The 23,981-nt window shown below is 35.3% G+C and overlaps 1 protein-coding gene across 2 annotated transcripts in view; it reads left to right on the forward strand.

Annotated features, from left to right (window-relative positions):
• Positions 1-23,937, forward strand: part of AVEN (apoptosis and caspase activation inhibitor) — a 100,774-nt gene extending 76,837 nt beyond the window's left edge. For both annotated transcript variants that reach the window (XM_039378750.1, XM_027717024.2), the window contains 4 exons: positions 16,187-16,257; positions 19,860-19,955; positions 22,555-22,915; positions 23,503-23,937. In XM_039378750.1, the coding sequence (XP_039234684.1) occupies positions 16,187-16,257; positions 19,860-19,955; positions 22,555-22,915; positions 23,503-23,621 (647 nt within the window). In that variant the 3' untranslated portion in view covers positions 23,622-23,937. The remainder of the gene's footprint in view (positions 1-16,186; positions 16,258-19,859; positions 19,956-22,554; positions 22,916-23,502) is intronic.
• The last annotated feature ends 44 nt before the right edge of the window (positions 23,938-23,981 follow it).

The following is a 23,981-nucleotide window of genomic DNA, read 5'->3' on the forward strand; positions in this document are numbered from 1 at the left end:
TTTGCAACAGCATGCAGAGGATTTAACATTTACAGAGGATATAACATTTCTCATTATACCAAAGTGATGAGAGTTGTAAATCTAACTCTTCTCTAAAGACACCTCATTCGTCTGGTATCCATGTTCACTTCAACATGATTTCATCAAACATACTTTCCTTCTATCAATGAAGAAAAAAAATCTTTCTCAACCACAATGAACTAACTCAGTTACTGAAAGAAATGAGTGTTAATTGAACTATTGAACTACAGCTTTAGTTTTCTTCCATACATTCTGTGATAATTACAAATTAATTTACGGCAAGTAAACAAAAAATTTACAGCAAGTTCCTTGATTGTTTATTTTTGTTAAGGGATGTTCTAAGCAACCACCACCTCCAACAACTCCTGGGGTTTCCTTCTACTCAAGCCAGAGACCCTGGGGTCTCTTCAGCTCAGGATGAGGGACGCAGCTGTTGCTTTCCCATTTGCAGGGCCAGCCAATAGTGAGGATAAGTCTGGCTTTCCACTGGGCTGATGGCTTCTATCTCCTTTTAATTAACTTTCTTAGAAAGTCTTGCAGTGAAATGCAGACACGATAAACAACAAGTTTGCTCGTGAATTCAGTAGGGTGGCGTTTTTCAAAGCTTCCTTGTGCGCATTTTGGCAGTCATAGAAAGAAAGCTTCTTTCTGAGTTGATCAATTGCCAAACGGATCTTATTCTTCTGAACTTAATAAATTCAAGTGAGGATGATAATATTTTTCAAAATTTTCATTTTCAACTCTTGTGTCTTCATTTTTGTAGAACCAGAGAGATCCGTGGCTTTGCCAGTATTTAGGGTTGTGTATGTTTGCTTTTCTTTACCTTTTTTAATTTTTTAGGTGCAGAACTGATAAATTACTAATCTTGCATGCTCTGATACTGTAAAGGCATTTCTAAAAGCACAACAATCTATTGATCACTAAGGCGATAGTATGACAATCCATTGTACCTTACTTCCTCCTAACATTAGTCCGGAATATTTTCCCACCTTTGAGGGCATAGGAATAGTTAAGTTTTAGTTTGGAATGTGTCTAGAAATATGTGATCTTCCCAAATTCTGCTTTTTTCTTATCCTTCCAATGATTGCTAATTCCTAGTTCTGAGTCATTCATCAAAATCAGCCTTGCACTATGTCTAGCTTCGTTAATGATTCATCATGGATTTGATGTAAGGTAAGGAAGCTGCAGCTGGAAGATTGGAGCAGTTCACCTCTCAAAACTGTGTATGAATAAAACACAAGTGAGCTTTGACATTTCAAGTATATTTTTAATTGAATTTTCAGAGAACCCTTGATACCCCTATATGTAATACAAAACTGAATTATTGCAGTAGTTAAACTGACCTGAACAGACTTATTTTTTTACTTGCAGATCTTAAGTGTTTTGTTTTGTTTTTTTTTCAGTGTGCTGTAGAATCCAGTTGTAAAACTATCACAATCTCATTTTGCTTTCATCACCTTTTACAGGGTACCAGAAAAGTAGTCCATAGGACCCATGGTTGAAAACCACAGATGCAGAGTTCTCTGAGTAAAGAAATTAGGAATAGATGGAAATGTATTTAGTTGAGTTGAAACTCAACCTTGACATTTCATTTTTGTTTCCTTTAGCTTAAATCTCACTTTTATATATAGAGTTTGACTGATATAATATTCTAACCTTAGTAACTTTTTGTTAATGAATTGAACTTCTGCTGTATTCTGACTATTTTCTAGACAATGTGACAAATTACTCTTGCCTGAAAGGGCTCAGATACCTACCTCTGCAGTCTCCTGTTGCATTTTCAAACTGAAGAATCTGTACAAGTTTGTATAGGAAACACTCATTTCACTATCACTTTTATGTCTTCAAAAACACATACAAAAATGTATTGTGGAAGGAAAATACACATCAGGGAACTGGTTCTCTATACATCTCTGCATGGTATTACTGGGCAGTTATTTTGTACCTCTGAATACTTTGAAACCTGTCCCCTGAAAATTGAAAGGTACTGAATGGGAATGCAATACTCCAGAAGACTTTGTGGTTTGTCATTTATTTGAAGATATGACGATCAATCTCTGTACTCACTTCTGAAAGAATTAAAAGCCTAGTTTGCTGTTCAAAATCAATTTTGAAGAATTTGGAACCATTAGTAGAACGCCTGCATTTTGTATTTGCACTTAGCAAAGGCAAGCTGCATGATGCGAAAACAGAAGCAAAAATTACTTCCCTCCTTTGAGAGCTGAGGATTGTTGTAAAGCAGAACAGTTGAGCTCAGTTGCTTGATTTCTTAGACTCCATGTAATTAATTAACCACGCTGTCCTTCATTCAAACATTTTATCTTTCTTTTCTTCTTCAGTAAGTGAAATCTTTAAGTGATTTTGAAATCGTAACTTGAATATCAGTCAGTCTTCAGCAGGAAAAGGCATTTTTGGTGGTAGTAGGACTGGCAACAAATATGAGCATTAAATTTAGCACTTGTATGTAGATCTTAAGGTGCATTAGAAAGAATAGTTTCCATCTCTAAACAGGCTGTATTTTACAAATGTAAGAACTGACACTGTAGCACCATGTATAGTTTACTTGGTAACAATGGAGAGAAGGGTTTTTTCCTTCTCTCCAGTTCCAGTACATTCCTTCACAGTTAAGAAAATTGTTCCCATTTTTGGGTTGACCTTCAGATGTGTTAACTGAAGCCTGTGGAAAAAGTTCCTCTGGACCGGAAAAAAAGATGGTACCTCTGAATTGGATGTAGGCTACCGGTAGAGTCATGACTGACCTTCTTGTCATCCTAAAACTTTTGGTAGATTCTCTTTCTTTTCTAGGTTCTGAAGCTTAAAAGCAAAATGAACAAAGGTATTTTACAAATGTTAATTAAAAAAAATAAATTTAAAATGTGCTGACCAAAAGCGGAAGAGAGATTAAAACACTGAATGTGTGTTTAGAGAAAAGGTTTTTCATCTGAGGGGAAACACATGGACAAGAGCAGCATCTCGGTGAAAGCTTTTTTCTCTTATGCTATGAAGACTAATATTTTTCCTATGTGGTTAAGATTTGTAATTGTTAAACATCTTTTGTCTATTCTAAGCATATTTTCATTGTCTGATAATCCTTGTTTTCAGATTACTTGTTGAGCTTTGACTCTGTGTTGCTGCAGGTTTGTGTTGATTCAGCGGGAGAGATATGTTGTGAAACACTTTCCTGTGTGGCTGCTGAAGAGAGAGCCCGTTGGTTATTTTGTGGATGAGTAATGATAATCCAAAACTTTGCTACAAATAAATTTTGGTTAGATTAAGAGTCAGACAGTTTGAGCTGCTTGGGACAATTCTGCATGAATTTTTCCCAGTGAAGAATGCAGTTTCTTGAAAATTGCAGTTTTTTAAGGAGTGCTGTGCTCAAGCTTATTCAAGTTCTCTACTGAGTTGGTATATCCTACACAGTGATTTCAGTGTTGACATACTAAATGAGAATCAAAATTAATGTGCCCAATAAGGCAAGGCTGCCTGAAAGCATTTAAAAGAAGTTAAAAACAAAACAACAAAAAAGAGAAGTATTTTGAAACTCCTGTAGACAAAAGAAAAATGTTGTAACTTTTTGTTTGGAAATGCACATTCAAAATTAAAACAAGCACTGAGAATAATATCTGATAATTGTCTGTGTATTTCTGTGCACAGTGAAATAGAAATGCAATTTGACAAAGCAGAGCAGAGACAACTTAGTGCTTTCTGCATGATTCACAGGTCAATTCCTGCTAAAAAATTCACTGATTAGCACCTGCTTATTATGTTCCAAGTAGGCTAGAAGGACTTAAAGTACCACAGTCATGGTCAGAAATCTGGAAGAATTGATTTAAACAAGGTTAAAAGATAAAATAAACACCCTAAACAGGGCTAGAACAAACAGACTGATAGAAGAATGAATGGCAGGAGAGGCCTTAGCACAACATTAAAATACACCATGAATTAATGTCCTTGGGGAGCAAAATTGTGCAAGCCATTTTTTTTAACTCTATAGAACTAGATCGTGGAAAAAACTGCAAATAACAACAGAATGCAAGTAAGTTTAGTAAATAGCTATGATACAGATGTTATTTCAGTTTAGCCTTATTACCAGAGATGTCACTGTCTTCAATATCTTAAAACCTGAATTTTTATATTGTTATGATGCTATTTAATAGTATGTCAATACTGTGATGGAAAATGAAATCTCCAAAGGAATGTTTCAAAATCAACATTAAAGTGCACATTTCAATTTTGTGCCACTTGAATATAGAAGATAATTAAATAAAAGTCAATATTTTTGCATTTTTCAGACCAGCGAAACACTGCGTATCAGTGGTAAATACATAGCCCGGATGGTATTTGTCATCCAGAAAACTGTAGTTCTCCATCCTGTATCAACTCTTCTTGTTTCTTAATTTGTGGGAGAACTGAAGTTCTTGTCAGAGAACTTGCATAAGAAGGCTACAGGATGTGTAAATGGTATTATAAGCTGTAGAATGTGGAGTGCTGTAGAATGTTCAGCGCAAAGGCACAAGAACAGAGGTTCACGTGAGAGATACTGGTGTTTTCACTTGAGCTAACCCAATCTTTATTTACTTATGACAAATTTTTTAGAAAACTCTCAAGGTACCTGATACAAAAGATGAGCAAAAGCTTGTATGTGGCTACAACTTTCCTTTAACATGACACAAAGAATTGTAGATAGTAAGTAGTTATTTTTCTACTTTTCACTTTACAGAAGAACTCATAATTTCTCTTAACACGTTTTGAAACTTTGCATTGTCCATTCCTCTGTAGCAATGAGAAAACCTTGCTGTAGATAATCGTAACTTTTTAAAAAGCACATTTTTGTACTTTTGGACCAAGATCATAGTGGTTTTCTAAGCAAATCCAGTATGCTGCTTGACTGTATTTTTGACTGGCAGTGAATGCTTACCAATCTGTTGTTAATTTGAGTTTGATGTTCAGAACTCTCTGACAAGTAAATCACTACTACCTTTGGAGAATTATAAGTAACTTGCATATGAAAAGAAATACTTTCCAAGCTCTTGCATGCTTATAGAACTGGAACTTTACTGGATTTACTATTTGCTAATTGTAATCCCTGTAATTATATTAACATACGAAAAGAAAATCCTCCTGTCTTGTTTTCTGAAGCTACTTCTCTTGTTTCATTGAACAAAAAAAATCTTGCAAACTCATGTTAGTACTATGACTTGTCATGCCTTGCAGAACCCTTCATAAATGCAAGAAAGCCAAGTCTCATACTCACTGTATCAAACTATTTGAATATTTTTAGGCCTGCACATTTATGTATAATTTATGAATACTTTTGAAAGATAGTCCCATAGACAGAGCATAATGTCCCACTTACATAAATAGTGGATTGTGCTTTAGGGAAGGATGGTACTAATTTGGATGTGATGATATTAAAAATATCCAGAACAGCATCATAAAGAATATTTATTGATTATATAATTACATTATTTGCTGTAAATGTTCTGTCAAATACAGAGTAAGGAATAAAACTGTAGCACTAAGAAAAATTTAGAATATTTATTTTGTTATGAAATTCTAATAATGCAAGAGGTATCCAATAATGGTGTGCACTTACCATTCGAGATTAAGACTGTCCTTAAATTCTTAAAATGGAAGCTTGACTAGTCAAATGTCAAAACTATTGTAAACTTTCATGACTTGTCTGCTATAAAAATTGGAGGGAAGGGGAACAGAGAAAGGCAAGTTTTCCAGTGTTTGCGTGTCATGTAAGAACCACAGATAGGAGACTTTTTTTCTCTAATTGTGTCAATTAGTGTCATAATTGAAATTAAAAACTGTTAAACTGCTTAAAATAAAATACTATGTTTGTTCATTTGTTTGCTCTAAGATTACTGTAGTGGGCTTTTTTGGGTTCATTTTTGGAAACAGAATTTTTTTCAGTGGTGGCCCAATGTGGAATAAAGGATTTTGTATACTCTTGCATTTTCTGGACAAGTAAGCTATGTCATCAGTTTTGAAGATTTCAGACCAAATATTCTGACAACCTACTTACAGAAAACAGTAGTTATCCTAGTGTAAATTTATGCAATGCAAGTGCTCTTAGTTAAGCATCCCAATTAGATACAAAGTTCTCTTAGATGGAAAAGTGCAAGAAGCTGGTCTAATGAATGGAGTGATGTTCTCACCTGCCAGATATAATACAGCAATATACTTCCATGCACTGTTTACACAAGAGGTATCATGAACAATAATCCAAATAAAGAATAATTAGGAGGAACTTTGCTTTGATAGGACAATGTAAAGAACCTAGGCCAGTGAGTGCCATTCTGCAACTTACCAAAATATGTCAACATGCAGTTTCTGATGTTCTTTTTTTTAAGCTAGCATGACATAAAGTATTTAAACAGCAGTAGTAGTTTTATTGTGTTTTTGAAACACACATATTTTATTTTAACTGAAGACAACTTTCAGATTCTTAACAGAATTGAGGAGTCATCTACCAAAAAAGCAGTATGGTGTAGTAGAGCACTCTGCCAAGTTTAGGCCAACAACTGAATTTTGAATCTGAGCTTTCTAATAGCCAGTAATCTACCTAGCATTTGGCAAATTTTGAAATGTTATGCGGTTTTATATAGTAGGACAATTGTTATATTTGGATTTGGAAACACTGTAAAAGTTGGTCTTCATGTGTAATTTAGAAAAAAGTAAAACCTCCCTAATAAACTGTAGAAGTTCTGTCATCTATCAAGAGACATACTTTTTAGCTACTCAAAATACCAGAACCTAGAAGTGTAGGATGATGAATTACTTACAAGCTGCACTGTCTAAAGTTTGAGTGAGGGGTGCAGTTTCAGCTTTAACCTCAGTTATTTGTCTCACTTCTGTATAAAACTAAAGTGTTCATACAGTCTGTTACTTCCCCTTCAAAGTGGTTGTGTGGAGCTTAGAAGTACTGTCTGCCTCAAGGTCTCAAGGCAGTATTTTTGCTTAATGGAATGCATAGGAGTGCATCCTTCTCCCCTCTTCTGCATGCTCTGATGCCCGTTCACTGTGGCTGCCACACAGTGGTTCCTGTCATAGGCAGGGCAAATCAGGGATCTTTTGAGATGACTGGCTTCCATTCTGATCGAACGATGTTCCTCTTGGATTCTTTTCATTATGTCTCTTCTTTTCTCACTTTACAAGCCAGAATATAGGAGTACCTTGTGCCAGCAAATGCAAATGGATTCCTCTTTTGAGTTCTGCAGTTTGATGTTATGCAAATCGTTGTGGATGGGAACCTTGCCATTTCTTCTTTTCTTCCAGTGTTGAATTTCAGCTTTGCATCCTGCTGTGGACATACGCTGTACTGATATCAGCTGCTTCTTTGCTGTTGGAGAAAACGGGGTCTTATGTTGTTGGTCTTGTGTATTTATGCAGTAACTCAGCTGCATTTTTATTAAGTTATGGAGCAATCTTTTCCTTTTTTTTTTTTCAACCTTTCTTTTGAATGATACTGCTCAAAAACCAGTATGCTCTCTGGATTTATATAGTTTGTCTAATCTTGCAAGCTGGTTGCAGTGACATTTAAAAATCCCTAAGCATGTTATAAATTAGTGGCCTGAAAAAAATGACACTACAAAATGTCATAAAGCATCAGGAAAAATGTAAATATTTAAGGTGACTAGCTTAAACTTAATGAAAAGTTTAAGCTTAACCTATGGGGAAATCAGTATCTTCACCCTTAAATATCATTGTATTGTTTATTCAGTAAAAAAGTGAATATGGAGAAGATGGGATTTATACTTATGAATAACCACATCAGGTTACTGTATTTGATTAAAATTTTAAATATACTTTTTTGTTCAATGCATTGGTTTAATATTTTGCATTTTTGTAGCATTCTAAGAGCTTTAATAATGAAATCATTAATAAAAATTACATATGAAAAGTAGTGATAAATTTAAGAAAATATGGGAAAAAATTACAAAACAGAGAGAATCTGCTTCAGAGAGAGAATGGTGTTTATACAATTTCCTTTATGGTAGCATTGTCTGTTGTCTCCTTATACACCATGTAGATGTCAAATACGCATTGACTTGAGAGAACACTTGGCTACAGACTACAAATACATTTGTGAATTACCTACTTTTCCTCCTTATTTTTCCTGCAGAAAGATAGCTAATTAGGAGACGGCTAGAGCTCTACAGGTGAAAAGAAAACTAGCTATTTGCTTTAATTTAATATTGGTTCTATTGAATTAGACCCAAGGTCCATCTGGAGACACCAGTTCAGGTAAGGCACCTGAACATGCTATATTATATGCTACTTTCCAAAATATTTTCTTGATCTGCAACAATTTATGTTCGTGGGACTTCCTGAGCCAGATGTGGAATCTTTGTATTTAGAAATAGTTATCCTATATCCTTCCTGGTACGTTGTGGCACCTGCACCATTTAATGGCATGGACTGCCACAACCTAGCTTCAAGTTATAAAGATTTTCTACTTTTTATTTGTTTTGAGTGCATTACCTGCTGGGTTCATTTGATGCCTCTAGGTCTTCTGTGAGAAAAGAGAATAAGTTAGTCCCTATCTGCCCTTTCTGTGCCTCTCACGGCTTTTAAATCTGTCACATTTCCTTGGTTCCCCTCCCTTGGTTTAAGTTACTAAATTATTTCTCATGTAGGATCTGTTCCATGCCTGCTGTTACATTCTTTGAGATTGGGCTTGAGAAACCCAACTCTGCACAGTATTCAAGGTAATGAGAGAGATGTAGTGATGTTCTCTGTGTTGTTCGCTATTGACTTTTTAAGAATTCCAAAGAGTTGGCTTCTTTGAGCACTGCATAGCACCGAGGTTCTGATTTGGAATGGTGCTGGTCAGCTCTGAACTTTCTTTGTATGGAAAGTTAGAGTTGCCCCATTTTGCATTTTTGGTATTGAGTTTCATTTGCCATTTTTAAATTTAATTTTCCAGTTTTGTGAAGTCCTTATGTCATCCTTCACAGCCTACCTTCATCTGCACTACCACAAAAAACTTGGTATCATCAGCAAACTTTATTACTTAATTTTTCTCATCTTTTTTCCTCTTCTGTTTTAATTGAGGGAAGAGGTTAAACAGATACAACCCCAGAGAATTGCACTGGTGGTTTCTTTTAATGTGAAAATTGACAATTTACTCGTGTCTTCCTATTTTAAGGCAATTATTTATTCATACAAAGCCTCCTCTTCTTTTTGCTGAAGTCTTGGGTGGGAAAGGGAGTGGGATGTCAGTGAGAGCTTTTGGAAATGCATGTAAATTATATGAACTAGATCCTGCTTATGTGCAGTGGTATTTTACTTCTTTCAAGAAATTGTCTTAGATAGTGCAGCAGAACTTCAAATGCCATGTTGACTCTCATTTGTCCATCAAAAACACTGAGCTGGTAGCACTGTCTTCCTCAGTCTCCATTTCACTGTTTCCAGTATTCTCATGCTGTCATTTAGCTTTTTAAAGCTTTAAAGGCTTAAAGTAATTACAATTTCTTCTGGATTTCATGCAGAAGCAAATGTACTACTGTTTGTTTTTCTGAACCTCTGTTTTGGGTTTTGTTTGTTTGTTTGTCTTCTTTTTAAACTGTTGTGTTCTTTGGCATTCGTTGGCTTAACCCTGCTCCTCATTTGAAAAACTGATATCTCTCCTTCATTTCATTAGGCTGCAGTTCCTTTGTATGTTAAATTAGTTCTGTTCTGAACAGACACTCTTGGTTCCAGAACCAGCAGTAATTTCCAAAGATCCTTCCTTCTCACTCCTTTATCTGTGACACATTTTAAATTTGAAAACATCATTTAGCCTTGATCAGATAATCCTGCCGTTGGGTCAGATTCACATGTTTATATTGTAAAATGTGACTAGTAGTACTGTGTAGTTGTGCCAGGGAATTAATTTAGAATATTGTTCTTTTTGAATCCTTTATAGTTTGCAGTGCAGGCTACAAATATCCTTGATATCAGTATCCTATGAAGACAGGCTGAAAGAGCTGGGGTTGTTCAGCCTGCGGAAGAGAAGGCTCTGGGGAAACCTTATAGCACCTTCCAGTACCTAAAGGGGGCTAAAAGAAGTCCAGAGAGGCACTTTTCATGGGCATGTAATGATAGGACAAAGGGGATTGGCTTTAAACTGAAAAAGGGCAGGTTTACACTAAGTATTAGGAAAAAATTCTTTACCGTGAGGATGGTGAGGCACTGGAACAGGTTGCCTAGAGAAGTTTTGGATAACCCGTACCTAGAAGTTCAAGGCCAAGTTGGATGGGGCTTTTGAGCAACCTGGTCTAGTTGAAGGTGTCCCTGCCCACAGAAAGGGTGTTGGAACTAGGTGATTTTAAGATTCCTTTCAACCCAAACCATTCCACGATTCTGTGTTTGTGCAGTGCTCAAGAATTTCTCCTGGTAACAGTAGAAGAATGTTATAAAAGATATATTTTCTTTGAGATATATCTTCTGCTGGTAGTTAAAATTTTTATACTGAGTGTTGCATAAGCCTTCTGAAGTTTGTAGTATATATCTGTTCAACCTACTGGTAAGCAAAGGAAGTAGGGGAAAATTTAGGTTGTGTTAAAGTATTTGTGGTGAAGGCATGTTGTTTGGAAATACAGGTCATGTTCTTGATAAAAGACAGACTTTGCAGTGACTTACAATATACTGATCTTAATAGTATCTGAAGAAAACTAATAGAGGTTGAGTTCTTTCAGGGTCTTTATGTTTTGGTTTTGTATTCTCAGATTTTGAAAATTGCTATTACTCAATCCATGCTTGTGGCAAATTGTGTAAGTAGCACATTGCAACCTTAGTAATAGTAAAAGATAATAGTTACAGTGTGTGTTCTACGGAAATAGAGAAAGTAAAAAATTAGAAATAAGTAAAGTTACTGGAACTGCCACAGAGTCTTTGGAAGTTTTCTCTTCCAGAAATCTGTTTCTCAGTATTATACACTATCTCATTGTGAGGAAATTATTATATCTGGATAATAATCTGTTTATGATGTGTATAAAATTAATCATATTTTGCAGAACATACATTTAGTAGTGTTGGAGAAACATTTATTATGCATTTGTTATATGTAAGTCTGCTTTTGTAGGAGAAAAAAAGAGGAAAACTCTTATGTGTCCTATAAAAGGAAATCTTCTGTAGTATTTATCAAAATAAAAATTTTTTTAATACAAAATGAACATTAATTGTAGATAAAAAATGAATATCTGTAATATGTATATATATATGTATGTGGATATCTATAATATGTATAGCAACCACACTGTGAGGAAACCCTGTAAGATGAAAAGACATCTTTTTATTCCGCTGATATTCCCAAGCACCCAGTCTGTAGTTCCTGCTGTTTCCATGCTGGTTTCAAAATCTTCGTGTTAGAGCATCCATGGATGGATGGATAGGATTCCTTCCTTGTGCTTTTTCCTCCAGTTTGAGAAATATTCATTTGCACCTAATTCATCTTAAGGGACTGCTGAGCTTTAGTTTGCTCTTTTCATTCTAAATTAGCTCAAAATTACTGACTTACTAGTTGCCCACCTTTTCTTTGGTCTAAGAATTTCTATCTTCTCTTGGACCTTCTTCATGAAGTTTTGCACTATCAGGAAAAAAATATGTTCCTTATCTTACCTCTGACTCCTCAAGAGAGTTGGTCCCTTTTATATGAAGCACTGATGTTGGATAAAATTTCAAGCATCATTCATGCCTTAACTCTGCAATTCAGATTGGTTTTCGCTGCAGAAAAGTCTTAGTTTGGAGGATTTTTGCCTTTTTTCACCTTAAAAATAACACGTTTCCTTCTGCATTTCTGCAATCTATAAAGAAGACTGGTGGAAGAGGCCCGTAGCTCATTTTGATATTACATCCTTCATAAATAGTGATGAATTTATGATCAATATAGAGATAAAGAGATCTTTTGGGAAGGGAAGTTGCTTAAAATCAATTCTAAGGATGGACTTTATTTGGTGAGAATCTTCTCAATTTAGTAACTCAGGAAGAAATTTGACTGGTGTACTAAGTAGATAGAGGGTATATTTTGAGATATTTTAGGTCTCATTCTTGATTTCCCAAAGTCGCTAAGTTGTTGTTTTCTGGTTTGGTTTGTTTGGGTCACCTGCATGCTGTTGTCATAAATTTATTGCATATTATTTAGTTAACTAAGCAAACTTGTAGACAGAGGTTTGAATTCATAAAATAAAATAAATGGGAGATGAACAAAGCTTGGAAACCCCCAAGTTTATCCAAATCATTGGTTCTTATTTAGGAGAAAGTAAATTATGATTTAAAAAGTGAGCGTAGAGTCTTATATTTGCACTTATAGCACTTCCTGACATTATGGCAGTCTTAGAAGGATCATATTATATTGCTTATTATGTTATTCCCCCCTCCAATTTTAAATTCTATCTCTAGGACTATGGAGTATTTTTCCTCTGTCTTCAGTAATGTTTTATGTGAATGAGAGAATTTTAAGTGAATAGAAGTATTCCACAGATATGTCCTTTTTCCCACTGAAAACTGTTTTTCTTCAATTTTTTCAATTTTTATACTTACAATTTCACAGATTGAAAAATATTTATTATAGATTACAGGTAGGATCTGTTTGACTCTGCAATTCAATGAATATTTGTATTAAAGGATAATTGGACTAATGAAACTGAGAAAGATACATTCTATTTAAAGAAATTGATTTAGCTTCAAAATATATTCAAGAGATAGGAAAGCATGGTGGTTTAGTTCTGCTGTTTTCATAGTAATTTTATATTTTAAACAATAAAGAATATTAAGGCTTATTATGACTGTTACCAAAGACAGCGCACGAGGTTTACTTGAATGCATTATTTTTAGCTACTCTGTATTTTAAGGCCGAGTGATACTTGTAAGTAACATAAAAATTATTCACATGAAGAAAAGTATTTTTTTTATGCTGGAAGGAACTCAGAGTCATTGCAAGGCATCTAATTAGTATTCATGGCATAAAAGGAAGTTATTTTCAGGGTAAAGGAATTTGTGAAAAGATAATTGGTTAGACCAACATTCTCATTAACCTAACTTGCATTAAATATGCTATTTTGAATTGTAGTTCTTCTTTTCCATTTGAAAGGCATGCTTTGTTAACTTATTTAAAGAACCTAATTAAACTACGGTTTAAGTCATACTCTTTAATTCAGCAATACAATATCAAACTGCGGATCTGCGATTACCAACTTTGTGAGTGTGGAGAATCATAAAGCAGTTCTTGATTCCAGTGGATTTTCCTGATGAAGTAGGTTGGTTTAGCTGCTTTATATATGGTCATTCTCAGATACTGAAAGCATTTGACTAATCCTTTAGTTTAATTTTACTCCTTTATAAGGGCAGAGAAAACTCCTATTTCTTCTGTGGTGCAACATGAGAAATAATTAAAGCAGTCTTGGGGATATTGGAAGAAAGTACTTATGCCTTTGTTCTAATAGTAGGAAGACTTCGACGATAATTTTGTTTAATTATTTTTCAGTAGAACTTCTTCACATATGTAACTAAATAGAGCCTTTAAAATGTGAGCTGTTAAAACATAAATTAATTTGCACATTCTAGTACACATTTTAAAATCATGAGACTGAATTTGTATTTCTTTGATTTTCAGCATTACTTACTACATATTAGCAGTATTCTAGATATTTTGAAAAGGGGGTTTATTTCCTCTTGTGCTGTGTGCAATGAAGAGGAAGGTGCCTTTGTTAACAGTGAGATGACTGTGAGTGCTCAAGTTAAGTATTTGCATCTGCAGATAGAGACATAAAGATACAGGGTCTAATTTTTCAACACTGCTGAGCATACCTAGCCATCTTGGTATTTGTATTGTATGAACTAAACATTTGTAAAATTAGCCACCTTGTTAGATATCTAAATGTTAATTTCAGTGCTTAATTTTCATTATTTGCACTTGTACTGTTTGACACTGGTTGTTTTCAAAATAGTAGTGGCTGTAGACATTGAATGTAAACCAAAACCTAGCTGATCAGGCAAGGTTGTATGTCAGCACAGTAATGCTGAACCATGGTGGATAAAAGTAATGAAAACAGAGAAATGCAACTTCAAGCTGGACATGGTAATGGTCTTAAATATCTCTACAAATATTCAGCTGAGAATGTCACTTTCTTGCTGTAATGATTCAGAAGATTACAATAGTGGACATGCGAGTCAGACAGTGTGATTAGTATATGAGTACCTTTGCATACCCAGTGACCAGACACGAAATACGATCAAGTAGAAATTTAGTTTAGATACTAAAAAAAAAAAAAAAAATCCTTGGCCAATCAATTTTAAATTCTGCCTGGGAGATGGTTAGATCTCCCTTTTCTTATTATTTGGCAAAGAAATATGCTAATTACTGTACCATTTTGCTGCTTATTCATTTTGTTTACAAAACAGGAGTTAACTAATGCTTGCACTATTGAGCGAATTGCTGAAAGGCTGAGCTTCCCTACATTCTGGGACAGGCAGACAATGACAAAGAAGCCAGTTGTGGAGACAGCACATTTTATGTTTGGATTTTGTCTGCAGGATTAAGGGCATGATTCGGGAATTGTCAAAGGTATGAATGACAGGATATTGAGAGCCAAATAGAAGCTAAATGCTCACTTGTTGATAAAGCCATTGAAAACTTCCTCTAGCACATGCATTCTCTAATAGAGATTAGGAAAGAATAAGCTGTTGCTTCTAAACGAACTGCTGGAATAAATCATAGTGACTTACATGTGATCACAGAATGGGTAAGATTGGAAGGGACCACAGTGGGCTATCTGGTCCAACTTCCCTGTTCAAGCAGGGTCATCCCAGAACACATGGCACAAGATTGCATCCGGACATGTTGAATATCTCCAGTGAGGAAGACTCCACAACCTCTCTGGGCAACCTGTTGCAGTGCTCAGTCACCCACACAGGAAAGAAGTTCTTCCTCAGGTTCAGGTGGAGCTTCCTGTGCATCAGTTTCTGCCCGTTGCTTCTTGTCCTATTGCTTGGCATCACCGAGAAGAGCCGAGCTCCATCCTCTTGTCACCCTCCCTTCAGATACTTATAGACATTGATGAGGTCCCCTCTCAGTCATGTCTTCTTGAGGCTGAACAGGCCCAGCTACCTCAGCCTTTCCTCATAAGAAAGACCCTTGACCAACTTAGTAGCTCTGAATTCTCAGGATCAAATTTCATCTCTTTCACGAAATATTTCAACGTGTTTTTTTTCTGACAGAGCTCCTCAAACAGCTATTTGTCCTTAAACTGCACAGTCGAAGATGACACGTCCCATACTCTGCATCAGTGATGTTTTTGCTTTCTGTTTCTCTAGACCTTTGGCCATCATCTTGCAACCCGAATCTTTCACAGTCACAGACCGTACTGATTTTTTTGAGTTACTGGAATTCTTGTATGTTTTTTTCAGTAAATAATTTATAGGACTGGAACTGTCTTTTGCAACACAGCATGGTGCTGCAATAAAAATATCACATTTAAAAGAAAATGATAATTCAACAACCCTTATAGTAAGAGGAAGTTCCTGATGGCTTGAAAGAATGCTGTAGGTTAGAAGATCCTGTAACTAAGGTTATATGTGTGACTTAATTAGTCCTATTTAAGGGTTTCTTTTAATTCAGTCCCTCTTGTATATGAATTGGAATGTGGGGTTCAGTGCCTTTTTTTGATGATGTGTTGGAGTAGGGACTAGTTCAAGGAAGAGAGAGAATTTAGCTACCAGATAACAAGAAGTTTTATTTGGCTTGTACAAAGCGATTTCATAAAATAATTATAATCCATTTTAAGAAATATTTGCATATTGGTAAGAGAAGGTCTATAGCACTTTCAAAGCTGTTCATAAGAAATTAACTCTGAATACTGTATGTATTCTTAGTATGTTGTCCAAATTGGAATTTTGAGTGAAAATCTTGCTTGCTGACATGGCACTTAGCACCTGCTCATTCAGTTTTGAATTTGTTGCCCCTTTTTCAGTACTGTTTTGCAAGTAAGTGATTAAAATTTCTATAGAACTTTGACATAAATAAGTTTAGTATTGTGAATGCAAGCAGCATTAATATTAAATGCAAATTTGTTGAAGACAGATTTATTTATTGACTTTATTTCTTTAGGTTGGAAACTTCAGAGAAAACTTGTTAATTTTTTTTAAATATTTTTTTTTTATTTCTTTTCTTTAGGAGATTCCTTTACACAGTTTCGATTTGCTGACGAGAAAGAATGGGATAAAGAAAGCATATGCCATAAGCAGGTAACAGAATTATCATTCAAATGATTTTATATAGATAATCACCTAGGACAGAATATCTAGGCAGTTGTGCTTTCAGCAACAAACTGTTAATACAATAATAACACTCTTTATTGTGTATATTTTTATTAACTTTTCCCTGATGCTGGAGGCTACTGGGCCTTGTCCTTTTTTTTTCTGCTGAAGACTAATCAAAGCATCAGGCTAGGTTTTTAGGTGATGTTGGGAGGAAAAAACAAGAAATCTCTCCAGTGAAGAGAAAATAAGAAACTGTCACTTTGCTTTACTGACATAGCAGGTCAGCCTTTTTTTTTCATCTGTATTCAAGAGAAAAGAGCTTAGTAAAATGACTGTAACAAAACCCTTATGAGTCTCTTCATATATTGAACTATGAAACGTATTTTAGTTCCTTCAAATTCACAGTTCTTATCCTCTGGTTGAAACTTCATGTCCTAAATAATTAGGGCACCAGCTAGATTATTTGTGTGTGAATTTTTTATGCTTGAATAAAAAGGAGCACATCAATAGAAGTCCCCTGTTTTCTATATCAGGATACTTGAAAGTGTCCCAATCTCTGTAGCTGTCTTCCTCATGTAAGTCACCTGAGTTATTGCAAGATAAATGCTTTTGTCTTCCAGGCTTTTCTAAAATTGCTGTGAAACTTTGCTTAAGTGTGTCTTGAAACATGCATATGTATTCAAATTTTAAAGATTTGCTATTTCTTTTCTAAAATATTACAATATTCTAAAATATTACATTAATTATACCCTGGGAAGTGATATTTAAAGGTACTTTAGGGTTGCAAAGTCAAATTAAAGTGAGGAAATAAAACCAAATGCAGCATTTGTTTAAAGCACCACCTGTCTTTCAATGACTGTATTTTTTCTTATCAGTTCTTCTGCTTCTAGTGTGCAGGATGTTGTCAGTAATCAGAATATTAATTTCTTTTTAATTTCCTCATAGTCTTGTCATTATAGCATTTAGGTGATTTGAACACATTGATTCCTGAATGGCTAAAGCCATTGTGAGAAGAGTGAAATTGCATGTTGACAGTGGTTTTCACAAATATTCTTCTGACTGCCAGTGATGAGACTGCACAGTTCTGGAGCTGGTCCCATGCTCTTACTCATTGCAAAGTGTGCTGTGGTGGGCACGTTCTTCTGCCTCTGTCCCTAGGAAACTGTAGTAATTCATTCTGCCCCATCCAAAGTTGTTATTTCAAACTGTTTCCTGTCTTTCACTGTCCTTATGTCACTTTGAAATAGTTTACTGCACTAGTCACAATTACCCTTCCTTTGAGTTCTTATTTTAGTCCAGAATCCAGTCCCAGATGGTTTGATAATATTATCTAATTTTTCACATTGTCTTTGGTATTTAGCCTGGTATCTCCTTCTGTTTCTGACCCATGTTTTTTTTCCCTGAAAGCCAAATCCAAGTCTAATTTTCACCCTACATCATTCATACCATTTGCCAAATTCCTAGTCTTTGCTTCTTAGTTCACATCTTTCTAATTCTTTGCCTTCTATGCATTATGTACAGGATTAGAGAATTGTAAACTGAAGTGAATTTATTATGAGGGAACAAAATAAAGAGAAAAGATATAAAAATAGTTGCAGAATGACTAGATATTTCTCATTCCCTACTGTTTGTAGAAAGCAATGGCAAAGCATCAGTTTCAAATGAGGAATGGAAATGTAACAATGACATCAACAATAAAAAAAATTCATTTTATTAAGAATACTATCATTCATTGCTACAAAAAGTATGTTTGGGTTTTCTCCATTGTATATTGATAAAATACAATAAAAACATTTCAGAACATAGTCTGCAATTGAAAGATCAAACAGGTCAAAAATTTGAATTTTTCAGTAAAAAATAGCAGTTCCAGCGACAAAGTATGCCTCTGTTTATTTTTTTTTACAAATAACTACATGTGCTATGAAGTGTTCATAATTTAGTAAATACTGCTTTGATTCCTTTGCTTTTTATTACAACACCACTTTTAGTGAAGTCTCTACTTGAATATCAAATTCCTTCTTCTATTATGTTGTTTTTCCGAATTCCTCTTTTCCTTCATTCTCAACTCTTCCCTATCTCTAATTTTAACCTTCAGTTGCAATGTTCATTCTTGTTAATATTTTTGCAAGTTACATAGCTCTTCTCAAATGCACTTAAATGTTATTCAGTGACACTTCACTTTTTACAATTTTTTGTGTTACCAGATTCATACAATTTCCTTGTCTTTTGTAACTGTGCAGAAGCCATATTTGATCTTCAATATCTGTCAAAATAACTGGGTTTTCTGAAGATCTGATTCATTGCTGGGCAACAAGGCTTGCTTGCTTAAGACTTTGTGAGGTTACTTGCACCAGTGAATCATCTTTGATGGTGATCACCAATGCATTGTAAAATAAAGTTGTTGGTAAAGGAGAAAAATTCTAACCATCAGATATTTGTTTGATCCTTTCACTATTATTACTGTTAAATCAACTGCATTACTTCTTTTTTTAATTTATTTTAATTTTGCAAGTATACTGTCAGAACACACACTGATTTATTTTTGCTAGACGTGCAAATGTCAAAAGCCATCCTATTGACTGGCTTTTGGAAGCAGTGTGAATTTCTTTGGCAACTCTCTTATGATACGGCGTAAAACACTCTCTCCTAATTTATGAGTATCTGGACTTCTAAATGTCTGTGATGAGAAGGACAAGATTTTATCCTTTTAAGTGAGATTTGGAAGTTGCTTCTCTGCTTCCATGAAAATGAGAGTATAGACTGAACCTAAGCATTTTGTTGTCAGATTTTAAAATACGTGATGGATATCAAATTATTTTTTCATCAACGGTGAATGTGCTCAGAATGTTCTTCTATACTGTGAGCTTGAAATCTGTTTAAGATTACTGAAGTCCGGGTTGTTATGTAAAAATGTCAAATATTGCTGGTTCATTTTGTGTAAATCTGTTTTTAAAAAGGGGTCAAGAGAAAATGGAGCTTCAGTAACTGTCACAGTAATAAGTTGTAATTTAGCAGCAGTATAATTGAATATAATTTTAGAAGTGTTTGTAACTATATACTTTGTTGCTTTTGTAAGTATCAAAACGTTTTTAAAAATGTGGAACTATAAAAAGACCCCTGTTTAGCCATTAAAAAAGATTTAGCTACACAGGAGCTATGGGTTGATTGCTTAGAAAATAGTAGCAACTCACTAAAGAATGTCATTTCAAACCACATGAAAGCTTCACAGTTTAAAACATGTTTCAGTTGGAAAAGCTTCTTATGACATTGTCATAAGAATGACTGAACTATTCTGAACTATTTCCGATTTTGGACTTTCAAGGCTAAGGAGTATTTTGTTTACAGCTTGTTTTTTAGCTGTAAGTTATTATTTGCAGTGTGTTTATATGGTAATTTAGCCAAACTGCTCCATACAAGTGTAATTTAAACTATTAATTTGTGTATTTCATTAGATTGTTTTCCAGATTCCTCAAATAAGTGGAACAGGGGAATGTAATAGATTAAAATTATTAGATTTTTTTGTTTGTGTTCTTTTTGTGTTTGTTTTTTTTATTCACAAGTATACTGTGTGTTAAATTATATTTCAGTTCTCTGCACTTTCTGTTGACTGCCAGTCTTTGGTCCAGGCCCTTCAGGAATTACCTCTACATCTGAAATTGAATGTAGCTGCTGACCTTGTACAGGTAATGCTGTGAATTAACACTAGGAAATGCAAATATTTTAAGAGAAAAATCTAGGCAAGAATGATTAGTCTTCAAACGTAAGTACAGTGAATTATGTAAGTAAATATATTCTGTTAGACTGGCATGTCAGGTGGCATGTAATGCAGGATACCCCTCTATCAGCACATTTTTTGTGCTTACTTGGCTTTAAACAAAATGGTTGAATGTGCAGCATATTAGATTTGAAGTCAGGTATCAAAGTGTTTGACGTGGAATGATTGCACTATTTTTGTATTTTTTTCTTTTGTTAGCAGCTGGTTTTAGTTGCACCAAAATTTTGAAAGTGTTTTCACATTCTTTCCTGTTAATTACTTTAATTGTGATTTAATGTTCTGTATAACTCATATCAACATACATGGTTTTTTACATGAATTGGTGTTACATCAGTGTTAGAACATGTAGAACTCTCAATCATACTGATGAAGAAAATATTATTTATGCTCCAGTGGCAGGGGGAAGCAACAATATTATTAAAAAATATTTCTTCAGATTATGAAAAAGAAAATATTAATGTAAGTGCAAAAGAGCCAATGAGAGTTAAATATAAAACCAAAATTCTTAAGATCCATCTGCTCAAGGAAGGAAAAACGTGACCCTTATAGAAGGGTCTGTTTGGGGTTGCATGAAGTGCTTCTGCAGCTGACACTATGGTCTTTGTTAAAGCAGCTCAAGGTATGTCTGCAGATGTGATGGCTAAGGGAATCTGCAAATAAATGTTACTTTCACATACAATTTTCTTTTTAGGAGTTCTAGTCACGGTCTCTAACTTTTTTCAGGGTTATAAATTGTTTGTTATGGCATTTAATCTTTGTCTTGTCATTCTGATGAGGGATGTGGTCATCAGTTATGCTGCAGTGTTATCAACACTAGGGCATCCTGATAAAAGCTGAATCTGTTACACAGTTAAATAATGAGTTGCCATTTCTGGTTTCACTGTTTGACAATGTTTTACAGTTTAGTTTCATTTTTCAAAATATATGGCTATATAATATAACATTGGCTAATTGATTTTCAGCAACCTGTAGTATGGTTTTGTTCAAGACTAGAATTTTGGAGGGATGGCCTAACATGGGATGATGTTTCTAGCCAAATTCTGACTCTAGTCATTCCAAAATTCAGAGTACTGATGGGATTTCATTACAGAAGAATTAAGGAAAAGTAATTTTCCAGGGAGTGCAAAGCATTTAACACTGTCCCGCACTACATCTTTGTCTCTAAACTGGAGAGACATGGATTTTATACATGGACCGCTCAGTGGATAAAAAATTGGCTGGATGGTCATACACAAAGAGTTGTGGTCAACAGCTCATGTCCAAGTGGAGATCAGTGATAAATGGTGTTCCTCAGGGGTCACTATGGGGACCAGCACTGTTTAACATCTTTGTCAGTGACACGCACAATGGGACCGAGTGAACCCTCAGCAAGTTTGCTGGTGACACCAAGATGTGTGGTGTGTTTGACATGCTGGAGGGAAGGGATGGGTCATCCAGAGGGATCTTGACAGGCTTGAGGGGTGGGTCTTTGAACCTCATGAAATTCAACAAGGCCAAGTGCAAGGTCCTGCCCCTGGGTCAGGGCAATCCCAAACATGGATACAAGCTGGGCAGAGAATGGATTGAGACCAGCCCCAAGGAGAAAGACTTGGGGGTGTTTGTGGACAAGAAACTCAACATGACTCTGCAATGCACACCATGTTTCAAAGGAGACCTGACCTGCTGCTCAGGTTGAGGGAGCTGATTCTCCCTCTCTACTTTGCTCTTATGAGACCCCACCTGGAGTACTGCATCCAGCTCTGGGGCCCCCAGCAGGGAAAGACATGGATCTGTTAGAGTGAGTCGAGAGGGGGGCCACTAAATTGATCACAGGACTGGAGCCTGAATACAGGCTAAGAGAGTTGGGACTCTTCAGCCTGGAGAAGAAAAAGCTGTGGGGAGACCTTATAGCAGCCTTCCAGTACCTTTAGCGGGCCTACAAGATAGCTGGAGAGAGACTTTTCAAAAAGACTTGTATGGATAGGACAAGGGAAATGGCTTTAAGCTGAAGGAGGGTAGGTTTAGATTAGATATTTAGATTAGACAGTAAAGAAGTTCTTTACTGTCACAGTGGTGAGACACTGGAACAGCTTTCCCCGAGAAACTGTGTTTTCCCCATCCCTGGAAGTGTTCAGGGCCAGGTTGGATGGGGCTTTGAGCAACCTGGTCTAGTAGAAGGTGTTCCTGCCCATGTCAAGGGTGTTGGAACAAGAGGATCTTTAAGGTCCTTTCCAAACCAAACTATTTGATGATTCTATGAGTATTTGTGAAACAATGGAATTTGCTGATTTAGCATACCATCTCATATTCTGTAATAAGGGATAAAAGGAGTTTGTATTTTGCATTTGCTTCTGTAAAAGTATCATCCAGATAACTTTACTTTCACTTCTGAATTGAATTCTGCTCAAGTTCGCTGTACCTTCTGAAGTGATAAATATAGGAAGTATGAATTACAATCCAAATTAGACAGAATAATAAAATTAGATAATAATCATTATAAAGACTCAAGTCCTTTCTTATATTCTTAGGCGTCAACACCTGTAGAGCTCCCACAGATGAAATCTAAAATTTTTGAAGATGTCAAGAGAAGAGATCAGCTGTTCCGACAGTCTCCAGCTCAAAGTGACACCGTATTGGTCTCCCCTCCTGTTGGTAATTCTGTTGCTACATCAGAGCCTGGAAGTAAAAATGGCTCTAAGGCAAATGCAAGAGAACCATTTCAGAGAATCCACCCACTATCAAAGCAAGAGACTGACCATTTGGATGAAGAACTGGATCTTCTCCTGAATCTAGAGGCTCCCATGAGTACAGGAAACAGACCTGTGTCAGGCACATTATCCTACGACATATCAACTGAGAAAGATTTGAAAATGGATTGTAAGGAAAGTGGTAAGTTTTCTCCCCAGCGTGCTCTTATTTAATTTCCACTGCTCTCTGTTTTGGAATTCTTGATTAGCCACTCAACAGTACTGCTGTCATCATCTCTTTCATACTGCATTTCATTTATCTGGTGCTGTGTTCTGACCCTTTTGTTCATTTTCAGTTTTAAATCCTCATGAACTAAAGTTTCACCATTGTCAGTACAGTTTAAGCATTAAAAGAAATTCTTCTGCAAAACAGCATTGGGCTTATGATTCAGCAAAACTTTAAATTAAAAAAAATAAGTAGTGTACTGCTAGAGAATTTTATTGTAACATTATCAGTCCTTAGTTCACTGTACTAATAGTATACAGAAGAATTGACAGTTATTTCCAATGGCTTGTCATAAATGCTATTTTCAAACTTTTCTAGCATTGATTTTATAAAAGTAAGTTTAGCATGGAAACTATTTTTGGAATATGATTTGCTGTTCTTCAAGAAAGAGGGATTGTGTTTTAATGTAGTCAGTTGTGTATTAAAAAGCAAAATGACCCAGGAAAAAAAGCTGATATAGAATTGTTTCCAGGTTATCAAGCCTGTTCTTTTCACTTTTCTAGACCCTTTGAAAGTAGATATGCCTGAAGAGAAGAGTACATCATCACAGCAACAGCAAAGTACATCTAAAGATGTTACTGAGGAAGAGCTTGAAGATTGGCTGGACAGCATGATCTCCTGAAGCTCAAATTTCCTCATGTGAATAATTGAATATAGCAAACATTACATAAAAAGTTGAACTTTTCTTTATCTTTTTATTTCCTTTCTCTGTTTCACCTTGTTCAGTGTACCAGTATGCTGGCTCCTAAAATTTTGTGCAACCAAAATTAATTTAGGTGGGATTGAAAATTGTCGAAGACTAATAACGTTATTAGAAAGGTCTAAAATTTGTGATGAAATTGGAATTTTCTTTGCTAAAGAAGCAGCCTAAGAGAACAGTTATTGCAGCTTGTGGACTCTATGTAGTCCTTAAAATAAAGCCATGACTGAACAGTGAATACCTGTGTTTTTAGTCACCATTCTCACACAACTCCATATTGTA

The sequence above is a fragment of the Pipra filicauda genome, unplaced genomic scaffold (assembly GCF_003945595.2).
Source record: "Pipra filicauda isolate LSUMZ 115617 unplaced genomic scaffold, ASM394559v2 scaffold145_size1923396_pilon, whole genome shotgun sequence".
Taxonomy (NCBI): Eukaryota; Metazoa; Chordata; class Aves; order Passeriformes; family Pipridae; genus Pipra; species Pipra filicauda.